Source organism: Pelophylax lessonae (assembly GCF_965119305.1).
Source record: "Pelophylax lessonae genome assembly, chromosome: 5".
In the NCBI taxonomy this organism is placed as follows: domain Eukaryota; kingdom Metazoa; phylum Chordata; class Amphibia; order Anura; family Ranidae; genus Pelophylax; species Pelophylax lessonae.
In genome coordinates, this window is record NC_138772.1 from 232106078 (window position 1) to 232124270 (window position 18193).

General features: G+C 41.5%; 1 protein-coding gene across 1 annotated transcript in view; it reads right to left on the bottom strand.

Annotated features, from left to right (window-relative positions):
* The window catches only part of PKD1L1 (polycystin 1 like 1, transient receptor potential channel interacting), a gene marked incomplete at its 5' end in the record, with an annotated part of 292229 nt that overhangs the window by 18053 nt on the left and 255983 nt on the right, over positions 1 to 18193 (bottom strand). Inside the window, 2 exons of the mRNA XM_082258926.1 lie at positions 11295 to 11474; positions 12954 to 13118. Coding sequence (XP_082115052.1) covers positions 11295 to 11474; positions 12954 to 13118 — 345 coding nt within the window. The remainder of the gene's footprint in view (positions 1 to 11294; positions 11475 to 12953; positions 13119 to 18193) is intronic.

An 18193-nucleotide genomic window follows, 5' to 3' on the forward strand; every position in this document is an offset into this window, starting at 1 on the left:
TGTTACGTTTTTTTTTTTTTTTCATTAAAGTCTATTAATTGCGTTTGAAAGACTGCTGCACAAATACAGTGTGACATAAAATATTACAACAATCGCCATTTTATTCTGTAGGGTCTCTGCTAAAAAAATATATAAAATGTTTGGGGGTTCTAAGTACTTTTCTAGCAAAAAAAAAATGATTTTAACTTGCAAGCAACAAGTGTCAGAAAAAGGTCTAGTCTTTAAGAGGTTAAACTTCCTTTCTCCCTGGCAGAGGGAAGGAAAAGATACAATGTAATAATTTTGTTTAAAGGTTACTGGGAGACTTAATGCTGATAGGCGTTTGCGGGAGGCTTTTTTTTTTTTTCCAGCTGTTCTCTCTGCTTCCTCACAGCTATGCAGCTATGCAAAGAGCATATGTCAGGTTTAGATCGTAAGGGGGGTGAATCGAGATCGCGATTTTCATACGATTAATCGTGCAGCTCTACCGAGCAGCTTCTCAGTCGCATTGGTTGTCATTACAAGACAGCCGACCGTCAGCTATGGACGCCGGTTCTGGGGTGATGCCTCTAGCTGCAGGCATCAATCGGGTACAAGCACTTTCCCGAAATATCGGTAACCTCCGGGGGCGATTCCAATATATCAGGAAAAGTGCATATTGGCCCTTGATATGTCAGCTTTGCCGATAAATGGTCGATCTCTACTATTAATGATCAAACTAATAGAATTGAATGAATGTAAATCTTGTTTATCTATACTAGCTAACCTGCTCTATCAATAAACCTTGCCTATTTTACATTGATTATTTTTGGAGGAGGGGGGGTGAAAGTTAAAGGGGTATGTTTCAAAAGCAGTAAATCTAACATTCACCAAACAGTTACTAAATGTGTTTTAAATGACAGTGATTAATTCACCACCAGTGAATGTTTGATGAAAGTCACATTAACTGCTATGCCCAAATTGTATTTAAAGTCTAAACTTTTTTTAAGTTGAAGCTACATTAGGGAAGGGTTAAAACTAGGGAGATCTCGCTTTCTGTCTTGTAGACACAACAGGAAGTGAGAGAGATGACTCCCTCTAGAGGTGGTTCTGGCTAGCTCACTAGATTGCTTAAAAAAAGCCTGGATTATTTTCTTGGTGTAAATAATATAACTGGGTACTAATATTTATAGGTAAAGTTGATACAGAGAATATCCGATTGCCTCTCGGGGGATCAGGAAGGAATTTTTTTCCCTGCTGTAGCAAATTGAATTATGCTTTGCTGGGGTTTTTCGCCTTCCTCTGGATCAACTGCGGGTATAGGATTGTGTATACGGGATTGTATGGTTGTGTTTTCTTTACTGTTTTTTATTGGTTGAGCCAGATGAATTTGTGTCTTTTTTCAACCTGACTAACTATGTATGTGTGCGAAGTGAAAAACGCCATCTGGCACAACAGGCATGTGGAGCGATCGTTAGATGAATTACCTCTAAAATCTCTTACATTTTAAGCACTTCCTCCTGGGTGGATATCATATGATGTCCTGGGGTTTAGGTGGTTGTACTGGGTCATGCCTATAGCTACAGGCATCATGTTGTTATTATCACAATTTGCAGCCGATGCTCTTTGTAGAAGTGGCTAGACAGCAACTTGATCAATTCTACAGACCACCGCTGCCTTTACCGGGCTCTCCCGTCCAATTAGGAGCCTGGGACTGCTCTGCCCATTAGCATCCTTTAGAGCGAACCGAGAGAGAGAAACTGACTCCCTCTCTGTGAAGTCAGAAACCGGAAGCAACATGAATTTTGTCACTTCCGATTTCGGTTCTTTGTTTACTGGCCAGTTACCAGCCAGGAAGAAGTCGATCAGACCAATCTTGTCTGATCGGTTGTATTGTAGCGTAGAGGAGAAATCTGGGGTCTATTAGAATCAAAAATACATTTAAAAACAAATGTAAAGTGCCCCCATCCTCCTGCGCAAATGCGAACATTCCACAAACATATGTAAATAGTGATCACACTACACATGTGATTTATTGTCGCAAACGTCAGAGCAGGAGCAATAATTCTAGCGCCAGTCCTCCAGACCACGTCACCAGTTCCCATCAATACAGCCTGATCAGTGCCCATCAATGCAGTCTGATCAGTAGACATGTGCAGTTCGATACGGTCCGAAAACAAATTCGGACAAATTTGGGGTTATTTGTAGATCGGGTGAATCCGAATCACTGAGTGAAATAGCAATGAATTTAGTTGCAATCCATTAAAATTTGTATTGTTTATTAGTTTTCTAATGAATTTCAACTTTTCATAAAGATTAGAATTCAGATCGGTTCAAAAACGATCGCCTGATTCCAATTCTGTGTGAAAAAATAGCTGGTTGTTAAGCAGCGGGCCAGGAAGCCGGCCACCCAGTGTCCTTAACAACCATTAGTCATCATCTGTAAGCAGGCTTCCCCACTGATAGATGAATGTAAAGAAAACAGTGCAGGCATTGCCTGGCAATAGAAAACTGCTAAAAAAAAAAAACGGCGTAGGGCCCTCCAAGTCAAAATTTAAAAAAAAACGTCATGGGGTCCCCCCAAAAGCCATACCAGACTCTTATCTGAGCATGCGGCCCGGCAAGTTAGCGAACGCCCCCCCCCCTGAACCATACCAGGCCACGTGCCCTCAACATGGGGGGGTGCTTTGGAACACGGGTGCTCCCCCCCACCCCAAAGCACCTTGTCTGTATGTTGATAGGGACAAGAGCCTCTTCGGGAAGAGGCTCCTGTAGGGGCAGTATAACCCTATGGTCAAGAAGATGAAGAGCTGTGTCCGTCAATGAACATCAGAGAAATGGATTTTACGGTAAGACAAAAATCCAATTTTTTCTGCAGCTGGTTTTATACATGCTACAGATGGGCCACTTTGCAGACAAACTAATGGGACTCCCAGGCATTACATTTGAAGGCATTTTTCATTTTTATTTTTTCACCCAAAATTCATAACAGACCTTTATTCGAACATGCAGCCCTGCAGGTCAGGAAAGGGTCCCGGCCCCCCCATGTGAATAGGTATCGGGTATTTAGTACCCGTACCTATTCACCAAAAAAGTGTCAAAAAATAATAAAAACACACACACAGTTTTTGACAAATCCGTTATTAACCACTTTACATCCAACTGTACTGTGGCAGGCTGGCTCTCCACAGGGTGTCAGCAAGCAAGCCAGCCACACACCACAGGGTGCCAGCCACCCACCACCACAGGGTGCCAGCCAGCCTGCCACCCACCACAGCATGCCAGCAAGCCAGCCATCCACCACAGGGTGCCAGACAGCCAGCCACCCACCACCACAGGGTGCCAGCAAGACAGCCACCCACCACAGGGTGCCAGCCACCCACCACAGGGCGCTGGCCAGCCATCTGGAAGAGCAGGATGCTGCAAAAAGAGAAAAATGTCCAAAAAGACAACGGACAAAAGAAAAACTTCATTGTGGTTGAATAGATGCCATGTTCAGAGTTTTATTGGGGCCTCATGCAGAGGATTCTTCTGAATCTGCAATAATGACCCTGGATGATGAACTTCATCTCTATTTGAAAGAACCAGTAATTGACAGAATTGGTGATCCTCTTCAGTGGTGAAAAGAAAATGAGGCACGCTACAAAAGACTTGCTTCTCATGCTCAAGATACCTTTCTGCTGCTCCTTCCTCGGTACCAAGTGAGCGTGTTTTTAGTGAAGTGGCAGCAATATATGAAAAAAACAGAAGCTGTTTAACTGGTGAACATGCTGAAATGTTATGCTTTCTGCACTATAATATTGTTCTACTTAACTGGGAGTATTGAAACTGATTAGTACTAGTGTCCAGTCCACTGTCTTTTGCACTGCAGCTACTAGATTTAATCATCGCAGACAATGAGTGCACTACTGCAGCAGTTTAAGTACATTTTGTTTTGAGAAGCCTTTAGTTATTATTTTCCCAGCACTTTATTTTTCACAGTTGTCTACAGTTGTCTACACTTCTAGGACTCATTCGTTCACATGAAATGAAACTGATGTACCTGCAAGTGAAAGCTGTGCAGTTTACCTATCAGTTTTTTTATGCAGGTAAGGTGTGAAGAACAAGTTTTTAATGTTAAAAATGTTAATAAACAAACATTAACTTGTTCAGTAGTACCAGATTTGTGTCAAAAATTGTCTTTATTTTTCAAAACTTTAAATGTACAAAATATTGACCCATATCGGACGATACCAATACTTTGTGACCAAAATATCGGTATTGATATCGGCCCCGAAAAAGCCATGTTGGTCTATCCCTAATAAATCTATATATATATATATATATTGTGAGGGATTAGCTCGGTGGTAGGCGTGGATGACCCCTTGGGGGGTGCGTTTTCCCAGAGAGGTAGCCGACAAGTGCTTGCAAACAAACAGTGTGGTTTATTAAATGGTACTTTCTTCACCAGGCTGTATGCAGCAAAACATCCAAAATAAAATAAAACAGAAAATAAATCCTTGCCTCTGTGGGCGGCTACCTTCTCACAACTGGAACCTGCCTAAGTGTCTGTCTCCAACCTACCGTCGGGCAGACTTCCTTGTCCTACAGCGGACACTCAATAGTCCTTTTATAATAGCTTCACAGGGCAACACAGTCCTTTTGTTTCTTTCACATCAACAGTTCGTCTTCTCACCTTTGAGACGTATTCACCCTTGGTTACCGTCCCGGGCACACATCACTCCGGGGGGTCTTCTCCCAGGCCCACACATCCTGTCGGGAGGCACACGCTGACTGTCCTCCTGCTCCCAGCCCACATGGCTTCAGGACACAGCTTCTGGAGGCAGCAAACAATAGGACTTTCTCTGAACAAATTATAGAGCCTTAACTCCCTCATTCTGAACAGGTGAAGGCCTTTCAACTTCCTGCTGGCTAGCTCTGTAGCCAACACCCTAAATTAATTAATGGACTTCTCAATCAGGTGGAAATGTATCTCCTTCCTGTGACTACATTCCCAGATTTAGCTGACTTCCTGTCACATACCCCCCCCTCTTGTTTCAACCCTAGGGTTGGGACACATATTTCCAGGCACGCATGTGTCAGGCACTGCTGACTCACTGATAAGCCTCCTATTATCCTCAAGCTTCCGGATGAAACTGTTTTGTCATCTTCATTGACGGATTTCTCATAAATGCCACACAGATTGTCTCTCATCTCATATACACATTCTTCAACTGCATTTTTGGCATCATTTTGCTCCTTCTCGTTTCTGTCATCTTCATTGACAGCTTTCTCATAAATGTCAGACAGCTTGTCCCTCATAACCGTCTGTCCAATCCACCATGGAGGACCGTGATCCATAGGCAACTCAATTGGGCTAGTCTTAATGTCTTCAACATTCTTAAGACGCCTCTCTCTGCAATCCATAAATGTTTTCCACAAAACTTTGAGAACCTTTGCTTCACTAAGCTTTGTTCCAAGTAGGGACTCTTGACATCCCTCTGCGACTTGAGTTGCCTCTCCATACATCTGTACACAATCATTGACTTTTTGTTGTAAAAGGGAATGATCTTCCTTCTTGAGCTTTGCTTGCTCTAAGATGCTGTGTAGAGGATTTTCCAATTGAGACAACAGGCTGTCACACATTTCTTCAAAGTGACCCCTGTTCCTTTTCCCAGAGATATCAATATCATTCAAACATTTCATATTCATAGGCAGATCTGAAGCATTTGCACTCATCAACTTCTTAAACTTTTCGCCCTCCTGAGCGAGTCGCAGTAAAGGCCTACTATTTGATTTGATATTCAGTTTATATTTCTTGCCAAACTCTTCACAGAAGTAGCCAACCAGAACATCATCAACTTTCCTTCCACCAACATAGGGGTCAAAGGCAACAACACAGTTGAACCCAGCGATCTGGGTGGTATCCATTATAGACCTCCTCTCTGCATCAGTGAAGAAGCATGGAACTGCAACACATTCTTTTACAGGTTTCTTCAATGCACTTTCTGCTGAACTATTTGACCGCTCAAGGTCACCTAGTTCTTTTTCTCTATCTGAATTCCACATGGAATGCATCTCAAGATCACGATCAAACTTCTGCCACCCGTCTTTCACCAGTTCCATTTTGGAAACACTCCCTGAAAGGCACTTATTCATTTGCTTCACGTTTTCACCAACAGCCTTAGTTTTCTCCACTAGGTTTTCAGCCTGAACTGAGAAATCACCACATTTCTTACTCAGCTCCTTTGTTTGCTGAAGCTCTAATGATACATTTTCCAATGCTTGAAGTTTTTGAAGGAACGGTTTATTCCAAAGGGGTGATTCAAGCCACATGTCGTCACATTTCTGAGGCTCACTCAGGACAGACCCCAAAACACTGATCCTTTTAAAAACTGCATCAGGCACACTATCCCCTCTTTGGGACAGATCCTCTGTTGCCTGGAATTCCTCTTCCAGTTCCTGCAACGGAATCTTCATCTCTTCTACTTGCTGTTCTAAGGCTCGCTTAGACTTTTCTAGCTCCTGAACGCTTTTCACAACATCATCCTTGGAGCTGACCAATTCTTCCATTTCTGTACGCAGCTGTTGGTTAACTCTTTCTAGTTCAGCCTTACACTCTAGAGCTTCCTCCAAAGAGCGAGCCAAGAACAGGGCTTTGCTCTCGTTATCACGCGCCTCCGCTTCTGCGCGGTCGCGTTCTTCTGCATATTTTGCAGACACAGTCTTCTCTTCACCAAGCATCTGATCAAACTTCTTTTTCACATCTTCAACACACTGTAATGAACCAACGCTTTCTTCCATGCGTTTTTTCATATCCGCTATCTGAGCTTGCAATGTTGCGACTTGCTCTGATAGGTTTTTCTTTGCTTCCGCCTCCTCTTTTAATTGTTCCAGGAAGCCATTTTTCTCATCTTCCATTTGTTTGAGCTTTGTGCTAAAACTCAGCCTTTGACACCTCTCTTCCTGTAAGAGTTCCTGCGTGTCTTGCAGCTGCGATTCCAAGATAGAAAAATCTTCCGCAATTTCTCTAGATTTGCTGTCTGCTTGAGAAAGCCGATTTGTGACACTGTCCAACTCAACCTGCAATCGGTTTGCCTTCTCTAACAGCTTAGCACACAATCGGTCACCTTCTGACACCTTGACTTGCGATTCCAGAAGCCGTGCCTCTACTTTTTCCCTCTTATGTTCACAATCTCCTTTTCCCTGCATAAGAGCCTTCACCTCATTGGCTAGCATCTGGGAATAAGAATGTAATTCTGCCACACAGGCTTCTTTCTCCTTTAACTGCTGCTGGACACGTTGGGCTTCCCCTTTCCAACTTTCACAGTCCGCACGCCATTCATCTACCACATTGCTCAAAGTAGTGAGCTCATACACAGTACTCAGTAATTTAGCCTCTCTTTCACTTTTCTCTTTGTCGCTGAGAGACAATGTCGCTTTCAGAGCAACATTCTGTTCCTGCGACTCCTGCAGGTCTATTTTTGTAGCTCCCAAAGACTGAAGACTTTTTTCCAGCTGATTACGCAACTCCAACATATCAGCCATACTTTGCTTCTGCAAAGTCTGAATTTCACTTTCCTTTTCCATGAGGATGGTATCTTTCTCCATTATAGTCTCTCTGCGTTTTTGCAACTCGACCAAAAGAAGAGCAGTGGATTCTTCCCACTGTGACACATGAGACTTGAGTAGTTCATTCGTTTCCTGCAAGTTTCTATGCTCCATTTTAAGCAATTCCAAGGCTTGTTCCTTTTCTTCCATTTTCCGTTGCAAGGCATCCAACTCAGCCCTGCACACATACTCGGTTTCTTCCAAACCGATGGCCTCCATTGGCTGCTGGCGTCTCTGTTTCCAGCCTGCCATGCTCTCTTGATGAGCCTTTTGTTGAGCTGCAAAGCTCTGCTGAAAATCCGCATTTGCCTGCTGTTGAGCTGCATTTGCTTGCTGTTGAGCTGCATTTGATATAATCAGATGTTTCAACATCTCCTCCATTTTGAGTTTACTTTTCATCTGAGCACACTGCGTCTCCATAGCAGTTTCATCAGTGTTGCTAGGGACAACAACCTTCCTCTTTAGTAGACTCTCTTTAGGCATGGATGGGGCTGGTTCAGACGGCAACATCCCCTCCATCCATAGAATCCGGTCTCTCATTTCATCTATCTTTGCATTTTTCAGGCGTTTGGACCGCCCCATCTTCAATAACTCCACAAACAAATTTTTCACAGTCCAGCAAACAATTTTCAGACCACTGTCTCTTCAACACATGTAGTTTTTCTCTCTCTTGCAGGATCTCTTTTCCTGCACACACAGTTTGTGCAGTCACTTGCACCAGACACAACAAAGTTCATCAAATAATTTTGAGACCGCTGTCTCTTTAAAACACTTTTTTTTTTTTTTTCTGTCAGGATCTTCTCTCCTGCACACATAGATTGTGCAATCTCATGCACCAGACAAAGTTCATCAAACATATGCACTCCATTGCAGGGATCTCTGCTTATGCCCACTGCATACCTCCACCATATGTGAGGGATTAGCTCGGTGGTAGGCGTGGATGACCCCTTGGGGGGTGCGTTTTCCCAGAGAGGTAGCCGACAAGTGCTTGCAAACAAACAGTGTGGTTTATTAAATGGTGTTTTCTTCACCAGGCTGTATGCAGCAAAACATCCAAAATAAAATAAAACAGAAAATAAATCCTTGCCTCTGTGGGCGGCTACCTTCTCACAACTGGAACCTGCCTAAGTGTCTGTCTCCAACCTACCGTCGGGCAGACTTCCTTGTCCTACAGCGGACACTCAATAGTCCTTTTATAATAGCTTCACAGGGCAACACAGTCCTTTTGTTTCTTTCACATCAACAGTTCGTCTTCTCACCTTTGAGACGTATTCACCCTTGGTTACCGTCCCGGGCACACATCACTCCGGGGGGTCTTCTCCCAGGCCCACACATCCTGTCGGGAGGCACACGCTGACTGTCCTCCTGCTCCCAGCCCACATGGCTTCAGGACACAGCTTCTGGAGGCAGCAAACAATAGGACTTTCTCTGAACAAATTATAGAGCCTTAACTCCCTCATTCTGAACAGGTGAAGGCCTTTCAACTTCCTGCTGGCTAGCTCTGTAGCCAACACCCTAAATTAATTAATGGACTTCTCAATCAGGTGGAAATGTATCTCCTTCCTGTGACTACATTCCCAGATTTAGCTGACTTCCTGTCACAATATATATATATATACACACACATACACACACACACACACAAATATATGCAACAGATATCACCCCCTCAGCCCAGGTAATAAACCAAAAATGAAATTGTAATATATTGCAGATTACATACTTAGATGTTGTGGCTGCATTACTTTTTTTTTTTTTAGGCTTTTTTCACCTTTATATTTTACCCGGTGATCTGCCCACTAACACATTTCCTGTCTTAGAGCCCTTTCACACTTGCAAGAAAATTAAATCCTATGGGACTTTTCATACCACTGCATTACAGGTGCAGTGCATTTTAAAAAGTCCTGCATACTGCATCTTTGGGTTAGGTTTTTAAAACCACACCAAAAACGCAGCCTCCCATTGAAATTAATGAAAATCCCTGAAAAATTGCAGGAGAATTGCGGTTGAAACGCACCGTGATTTTGGTGCATTTTTGAGTCACATGTCCATTTTTCACAGGTGCAGGCAACCCAAAAACCAGACTGCACCTGAATAGTTTGAAAGTACCCTTAGGGTGTTCTCAAGGTAAACACCTTTGAACAGCAACATTGGCAGTGTGGGAAGAAGGTATTATTAGATGCACTAGCAGACTTTGATGGACTTGACTAACAAATTACCTAAAGCTGAACATCAGCTAACAACTTTTAACCACTTTAGCTCCGGAAGATTTTCCTGTTTAACGTCCAGGCCACAATTGGTGCCGCCGGTTCTGTGGATCAGCATCCCTGCTGCCTAGTGGGGGCGGGAGCGTGCCACGAGCGGCACGCACTCGCCCCCAGGACCGCTCCCGTGGTTCGCCGTACAGGTACAGCGATTCGCGCAGCCGAGCCAGTATATAAGCGGCGGACGGTCGGCAAGTGGTTAAATAAATTAACAAAAGCTGACCATTGTAAGCACATTTGTCAGTGGTACATTTTTTGTCTCAACCTTCTAACTTCACTTTTGCTGAACAGCTTCGTCTGTGAAAGGCTGTTGAAAAACAATGGACATACTGGCCAAATCAGCAGGTAAAAATAAAAGGTTAAAAGCCTAAAAAAGAAAAAATAATAAGCCACCAAATCTAAGAACTAATAAACTGCAATACCATGCATTTTTGTTTTTCAGTTTAAAGCGGTAGTAAACTGCTGGCAATTTTTTTTTTAACCTTCAAGACAAAGTTATAATGTGTTAGCATGCATTGCATAATAGGCAGAGGGGGCTTTAGCAAAAAACGCTGCTAAAATCCTATTTGTGTATGAACGCATAGGATAACATGCAGGGGGTGTTTAGAGGCAGTTAAGAAAAAAAAATCTGACGCCCCTAAACAGCAGCTGTAAAAATGACCAGAGAGCATGAGGCCCCTCATTGTACAAGTGAATGTAAAAGAGAATTGTATTTTTATAAAAAATAAAAAACGTAACAAACCTCATACAACTAAATTAAAGATAATTATGAGAGATCACTCTGGTCACCTGAACATTAAAGAGGAAGTAAACCCTCCTCTGACACTTTTACCTATAGGTACTGTAAACATCTCCTAGACATGTACCGTTTAGGAGATATTTACCTTACATGCAGCCAGTGACGTCACTGGCGCATTCGCTCTGAAGGAACGGTCGCTGGTGCCGTTCCTTCAGAGCCCCGTGCCATGACTGTCGGCTCCCGCGCGCGTCATGTCGCCCGTCATACAGCTAAGCGGACGGCACGGCGGTGGCTCGTTCTAAGGTAAGTATTTCATAATGAGCTAGTATGCGTTGCATACTAGCTCATTATGTGTTTCTCTTTCAGGTCGAAAAAAAAATAAAAAAATTTCGTATGGGTTTACAACCTCTTTAAATAAAGCTGGGACAACTAGAATGTTGGCGTTACATTGTTTAATTATGAGTCTTGCGGTATCATTGTATCATCTGTTACATGGCAGAAATGTATTCAATGTTTTGGAATTACTGAGCAGAATGCACCTTCTAATATATGGTGCAGTCAGTTATAATGTTAACCTGTACCACAACTGTAAGCATACACCAAAAAAATAATGTGTTGCACCACAGCTCAAAGCTTCTCTGTGTGGTTTTATTATAAAAGATCTAGAGTGGCCTGCTTGGTCAGTACGTTGATGTTTGTATAGTACATAAATCTTTACACACATATATCGTGTTATATTGTACCTCTGTGACTGTTTGCTTAAAAGAGAAATTGGAGCAAGTATCCAAGTTATTGTGATCATCCTCCTCTTCAGTGTAACTATGTGATTTTGCAGGAAGGGAATGATGAAGGCTGTCTGATATGGCATTTAGTCGGAACAGAAGCTCATCTATCAGGTCTTCAAATTCATCCAAATAAAAGTTCTTAAAAAAAAAAAAAAAAGACTATGTTAGGTTGTGGCTACATTTAAAATCTATTTCACAAATCACATATTCTTTATAAAGAAATGTACACCAAGTCAATTACCAGATAAAATAACAATACAATCATGTTCTGTTTTTTTCCCAAAATAATTTTATATATTAGTAGCACATTGAATGTGAGCAGGCCACTTTGTACATCTATGTGCACACATCCACATACACAAGTTTCTATAGATGATGACTCATATTTGCAATGTTCTACAACACGGGGAATTCGCTTTTGTTATAACAGAACTATGATTATAATTAGTAAGTAAATAAGTAAATTCAAAATATACGATACAGTGCAACAGTGCACTTGAGATACTGTAGGTTCCTTATATCTTATATATTCCATTGGTTCAAATACTTTTAAGAATAGAAATAAATAAAAATGCAATACAACACTCCCCAAAAAGTTAAAGAAGGGGCAGCAGCTAAACAGCAAGACACTGGTGATGTATGGGGGGGGGGGGGTTGAGGAGCATCAGCTTAGACCACCTGGAGAGGCGCAAATTAAAATTACTGATTTCCTGACTTACAACATCAAAGAAACAGATGTGTACTGGAAGGTGACCTGGGTCAAGGCAAGTGTTTACAGACTAATGCTGCCCCTTGTGGAAGAGAATAACATACTGTATTTTCTGGCGTATAAAACTACTTTTGAACCTCAAAAAAATCCCCCAAAAATGAGAGGTCGTCTTATACGCCGAGTATAATATCTCCAAGGTAACCTAAGTATAAGTATTACCGGTAGATCATGTAATAGGGGGGTCGTCTTATACGCCCAGTCGTCTTATACGCCGGAAAATATGGTACTTCCTGGTGATGAGGAAGAACAGTCCCTTATAGCTTCTCATTGGACAGAGGACTACACGGGCAGGCAGAGGGTGTTTGTGGGGGTTGTGTCTGAGAGTGCTTTAAAAGGCAATGGCCAGCGATGGTCTGTCTCTTTTTGTCCTGGAGCTCAGCTAGCATAGAGAACCCATAAGGAAGGACTTACAGTATTGTATCACCCCTGCTCTTTTTGTTTTATATGCCCTATTCTTTAAGAGTTTTATGTTATTATTTATACTTTCTTTTTAAATAAATGAGACCTTTTCTTCTTTGAAGATTGTGTTTATTTCTATAGCTAACATTGTTATTATATCATCACCATTAACATTATCAGAGATTTGATAGACTAGCGAACTACAGGAATAGACAAGATAATATATATTTATAATTTAATTAGGAGGAAATCCAAAACCACCCCATATTTATTTCACTGTAAAATAGGTGAAGCTTACAGGTAGAGGAAAAGCATTCCCATCCCATGTCACTGGAATATGTCATACAACACATCGAGCATAACTGCCAACTAAACAAATATATAAATGATTCCAAATTTAGAGGGTTTATTGCTGCCCTATAACTCATTTGGAGTATTCAGTCACTTACATTTCCAGTTATAGAAATGCTGTCTGTGCTCTTCTGTCTGTGTCGATCAACAACTGAAAGGATCAATTCTCTTGCATGGGATATAACTTCTTTAAATGTCACAAAGTGTTTGCTGCGATTAACTTTTTTAGAATATTTTGCTACTGAACTGAGGACTCCTTTTAACTATTAAATATATAAAAATAACATCAGTCAAAAAAATAAGACACCAATATATCAACATAGACAAAAATCATCAGTAATTACATATTTTTGAAATTGTTATGTACCTACATTCAATTTAAAACAGTGTGGGAAAGCATTTAAAACAGGTTCTGTATTATTTAGATATCATTCACAGCTAATCAGGGGGGCAAAAAAAGTTATTTTATTAAAATTCCTGATGATTCTGTCCCATTCCTGACAAAGGAGAGGTGTTACTGCTCCAAAATGCGCTGAATAAAGATAGATTACCAGTATCCCACATCTTCATTACATCCTTTTATTTTTGTGCACTACATATATGACCGACTCATGATTTGAACCAAGAGGTATCTGCACAAGGGAACCCGAGATGGAGTCAGTAGCAGCAACTTATAGCGAACTGTGCTCTTGCCTCTCACTCTACCCAGGGTATGATAGCTGCCAAGAGGCAACTGCACCATGGAACCTACATTGAGACGTGGACTGCACTACTATCCAACGCTAAGCTTGCAATGCTGTTTTACATACATGTGTTTTAACAGCCACCAAACAAGGTGAGACGATTCTTGTAGCTTCCTCAATATAGTATAGCTGCTCTTAGAGGTACTCCATTCTTTGTAAACTTTTTTCATTTTTGTTCTTTATATAGCACTAATATTCTTCATACATGTAATGTAATGATATAACACATGAGAGATTTCTACAGGGGAGTGCAGTAAAAATAAGCCATGCAGTAAAAAATGAAAAAACATTTGTGATAAAATCCTTTAACCCATTTGTGACACCAGGAGCCAGCCCTTTAAGAGGGCTGTGATATCCAAGTAGAAAGGGCCCCCTATCATGTGGCATTGGGATTGGATGCCCAGAGCCGATGCCACTGGGAGCCCATCGTATCAACTCTTGATCACCAGTGGTTGACCGTAAGCAGTCAGTGACAGCTCGGTTAAAATTCAGGGTGAACCAATGGAGCTCCCCAGAACAACACAGTGACGCATATATGCAGTGGCTCTGTGTTAAGATTTACCCACTCTGCTATTGCGTGTATGTGTATTGCTGTTGTAAAGGCATTAAGGTAGCACCCTGCTTTAAGTTGCTTAGAGGTTTTCCTCAATAGCTATATAAATCTGTTGGCTGGTTAGGGGACTTTAGTCTGTGGGAAGAATTTTATCTGATTAGGACCTTCCCGTAATGACCATAGAGCCAGAAAACCTTTGTACGTGGGCTTACACTTAGGTCCCCTTAGCTTTTCCCACTTGATGGGGTTAAGACTGATTGTATTCCTCATTTAGCGTAAAGCATAGACTATAGTCTATCCTCTGCTAGGACATGGGTCTCTCTCGCTCTCCTTTTCCTAATCACAAGAATTGTTGAAACTCATTTGCGGATCCACCATTATGGTATAAGCTGATTGTTTAAGAAAGTTCTTTGGTTAATAAAAACATCCTGGGAATGATTAGAACCAAAGCCTGCATAAAGAGACCACAGGTTAGATAAGAGACCCAGGGTTTAGGTTAGGCAAGACTGGATTGCTAGTAAAATAAATAAAGCAATCAGCGCAGTCCCGAAATTCTAAATCACCACAATAAACCAAATAAACAAATATGTGAATATACAAGCTGCTGTTCAAACACTGTTAAGGTGCTTTCACCACACCTCCAAAACGATATAAATATAGAAAGTGATGTAGCGCAACTTAACTCAAAATTATATTACTTCAAAATATTATAATATGGACTTTGGCATTTTTAGGTGATTGATATAATCTTATATTAAGTTGTGCTACATCATTTTGTATATTTAAGGCTGGATTGCTCACATGGTGTCCAAGTGTGGTGATGTCTAGGGGCTTTCACTCACTAGCCATGGAGACCCTGATAGGCCTCAAGCTAAGGAACCAAAACATGCCCATGAATTGTCCAAACCAATAAGGAAAGGGTACACTACAGAAAGTCCCATTACATTACATTTCTCTGGTGTATGTCAGCAAGATGGCAATCTCGGATCTAGTGAACTATAGTTGCTTGGTTGTTGCAGTGCAGTGTGAATAAAAATACTGGAGACAAGGATAACCCCTTGACAAACCTGCAGCATTAATTCCTCACATACATGGGCCATAATAAAAGTCTTTAACAGCACCACGATATTTAGTTTTGTAAATATAGAGGATGTTAGCATAGGATACAGAACGCATTAACAACATGTGAAAAGCTACAGGACAGAGGCATCACATCATACTATTTCTGTGCCTGCCATACGCATTCAGCCATCTTTGCTGTGCCATGTGCAAATATCAACATTTTACGATTATATGTTGCATTCTAGATGACCATGCTAACTTATTATCTTTGCATGAGCAAACATCCTCCACAGTTGTGTAATTTTCAGGCAGTCATAATGTTACACTATCCCTTCATCATGTTTCTGAAGACTAACTAAAACACTGTTTACACTACGGCATTAGAAAAAACTATATAAGTTACATAACTAATGACATTTACACTAAGATAACGCACCATTCTAAAGTAATCTTTCTAAGATCTAGCACACTTTGCTAGTACAAGTTAAAGTGGAAAAAAAAAAAACCCCAAACCACGAAATGTAAAATATTGCAGCTTACCAATCACTAGATGTAGTGATTGCATTTGTTTTTTTGGACAGCAACATTGTAAGTCTGAGGAGGATGTAAGTGTTAGATGTACTAACAGATTTAGATACACTAACAAATTGAAGCCAAACTCCAGCTGACACTTTTTAAGCAGTTACAGCAGCAGTTGTTTTTCATTTTGGGATAAAGGTTTTACATAAATAAATAAAAGCTGATAATTGTAAGCACCCCTGTCAGTGTTAAGCAGCTTGTATCAGCCCTCTAATGGCTACATCCGCAGGAATGCTTGTTCTTTTGAAAAACAACAGACTTAATAGCTGGATCACCAGGTGAAAATAAAGGAAGGAAAGCCTAAAAAAAAAAAAAAAAGAACAAATGCAGTTGTCACATCTAAGAATTGGTAAGCTGAAAAATTATAAATATTTGCTTTTGGGTTGAGTGCCATTTACAAGCTGCTGTTGCTAGAAAGCTTCCTGAAAATCAAAGCTGATGTGTCAATTGCAGAACATCTTTCAGCAAGGTTCTCTCTACAATGCAGCAGTTCAGCGGAGCAGCAAAAAAATTCAAGCAGAAGATACCCAAGCTCAACTGCACAATTGGAAAATACTTGCTGAGATTCGGTGTTTAGGTTGGGGGATCCCCACCCCTCTCTTCAAATGTCCAAAGCAGAAATAAAGCTGGCAACTCAATAACTCCTTAGTATTATCCTTTATTTGGCTACATCATATAGACAGGATCAATGCTGACATGTTTCGACTATTACAGGCTTATTCATAGCAATGCTTTGAGTAAGGCTGTAATAGCCGAAACATGTCAGCATTGATCCTTTGTATATGATGTAGCCAGGGCCTGCACTACCTATAGGCAAGGTCAGTCGGCCTATAGGCAAACATAAGTCGGTTCGCCACCCCCCAGGCAGAAGGCCTGCTGGGTGCAGGCTGCTTTGTGTGGGCTGTCGGTGCTCTTTCCTGGGACACACAGCTCCCATCCCCACTGCTGCCTCTTCAAAACTCTGCCAGAGCCGTGTGTTGCTAGGTATTAGAGGAGGGGTTGGTGGTGTGGCCCACCAGGTGGGCAGGGCCGTGAGCACTGCTACCTTGTGCTGTCAGCGCCAGACAGAGCGGAGAAGCTGCTGGTATGGAGCCTCCTCCACAGAAAGTGAGTGGGATCTTTCTGGGGGATTAGGCTGGAGGGTAGGGGATGGGGGGCAGAGGGGAGAAGTACCTCCTGGGCAATGTACTGGGGATCATAGGGAAGAGGGGACTTGATTGGTGAAAGCAGCCACCTGACTCTGCGTTGTGACAGGCCCACATGGAACTGTGAAAAGAGAAAAAACTGGGCTAAATAAAAAAAATGATGAATGACCTCTAATCATCTAAAGCAGCAACTCAGCTGTGAGATATGCACAATGGAACAAATAAAGGCGTGAAGGAGCTGCGCTAAACACACATGATTAGTGTAATATTCAAGAAAATATATAACATTCATAAATAAATTCAAACATTAAAGATCCTTATAAGGCAATAGTCCCAAATCAAAAATAATGAAAATAATGATATTCAGTCCTTATGGGTGAAAAATTTAAAAATATCCTCCAGTGTAATATTGAACCACCACAATAAGTGCAACCTGCACCTGATAAATTGCACGCTTACCGAACGGTATTGACCCCCTATCACGGAGGGTCAAACCCACTTGCGGCAACTACCCAGCCAGGGCCTTTGAACTTCCCATCAGGATGGTTGGGCCTCTAAAGCTCTCAATAGATCGAAAGGGCAAGGATGGATGTCGTATTATCACCTATGTATTGAAGACGAGGATCCTCCCACACACCGTGGATCTCATAAAGGTTGTGGTGATTCAATATTGCACGGGAAGATATTTTTCATTTATTTTTTGTTCACGGGTGTTTTGGTAACTTATTTTCACCCATAAGGACTGAATATCATTATATGGGACTATTGCATTATTGTGATCTTTAATGTTTGCATTTATTTTTGAATGTTATATATTTTCTTGAATATTACACTAATCATTGGTGTGTTTATCGCAGCTCCTTTACACCTCCACATGGAACTGTGTGTATGTTTATTATGATATGTAGAATATGAGCCACACCAGTGTCTGCTTACCAGAGATATCCCCTGAACACAGGATAATACTCTGATCACGGATCAACATAGGGGAAGCCTTCCATTTACTATTATTATTCAGGATTTATATAGCGCCCGCAGTTTACACAGCGCTTTACAATATAAAAGGGAGACAGTACAGTTACAATACAATAAAATACAAGAGGATTAAGAGAGCCCTGCTCAGAAGAGCTTACAATCTAATGGGGTGGGGCAGGTATTAAAAGAGGTTGTAACAGTGGGGAATGAGCTGATGGAAGATTAGTGATAGGCTTCCCTTAAGAGATGAGTTTTCAGGGATCGCCTGAAAGCAGCACGAG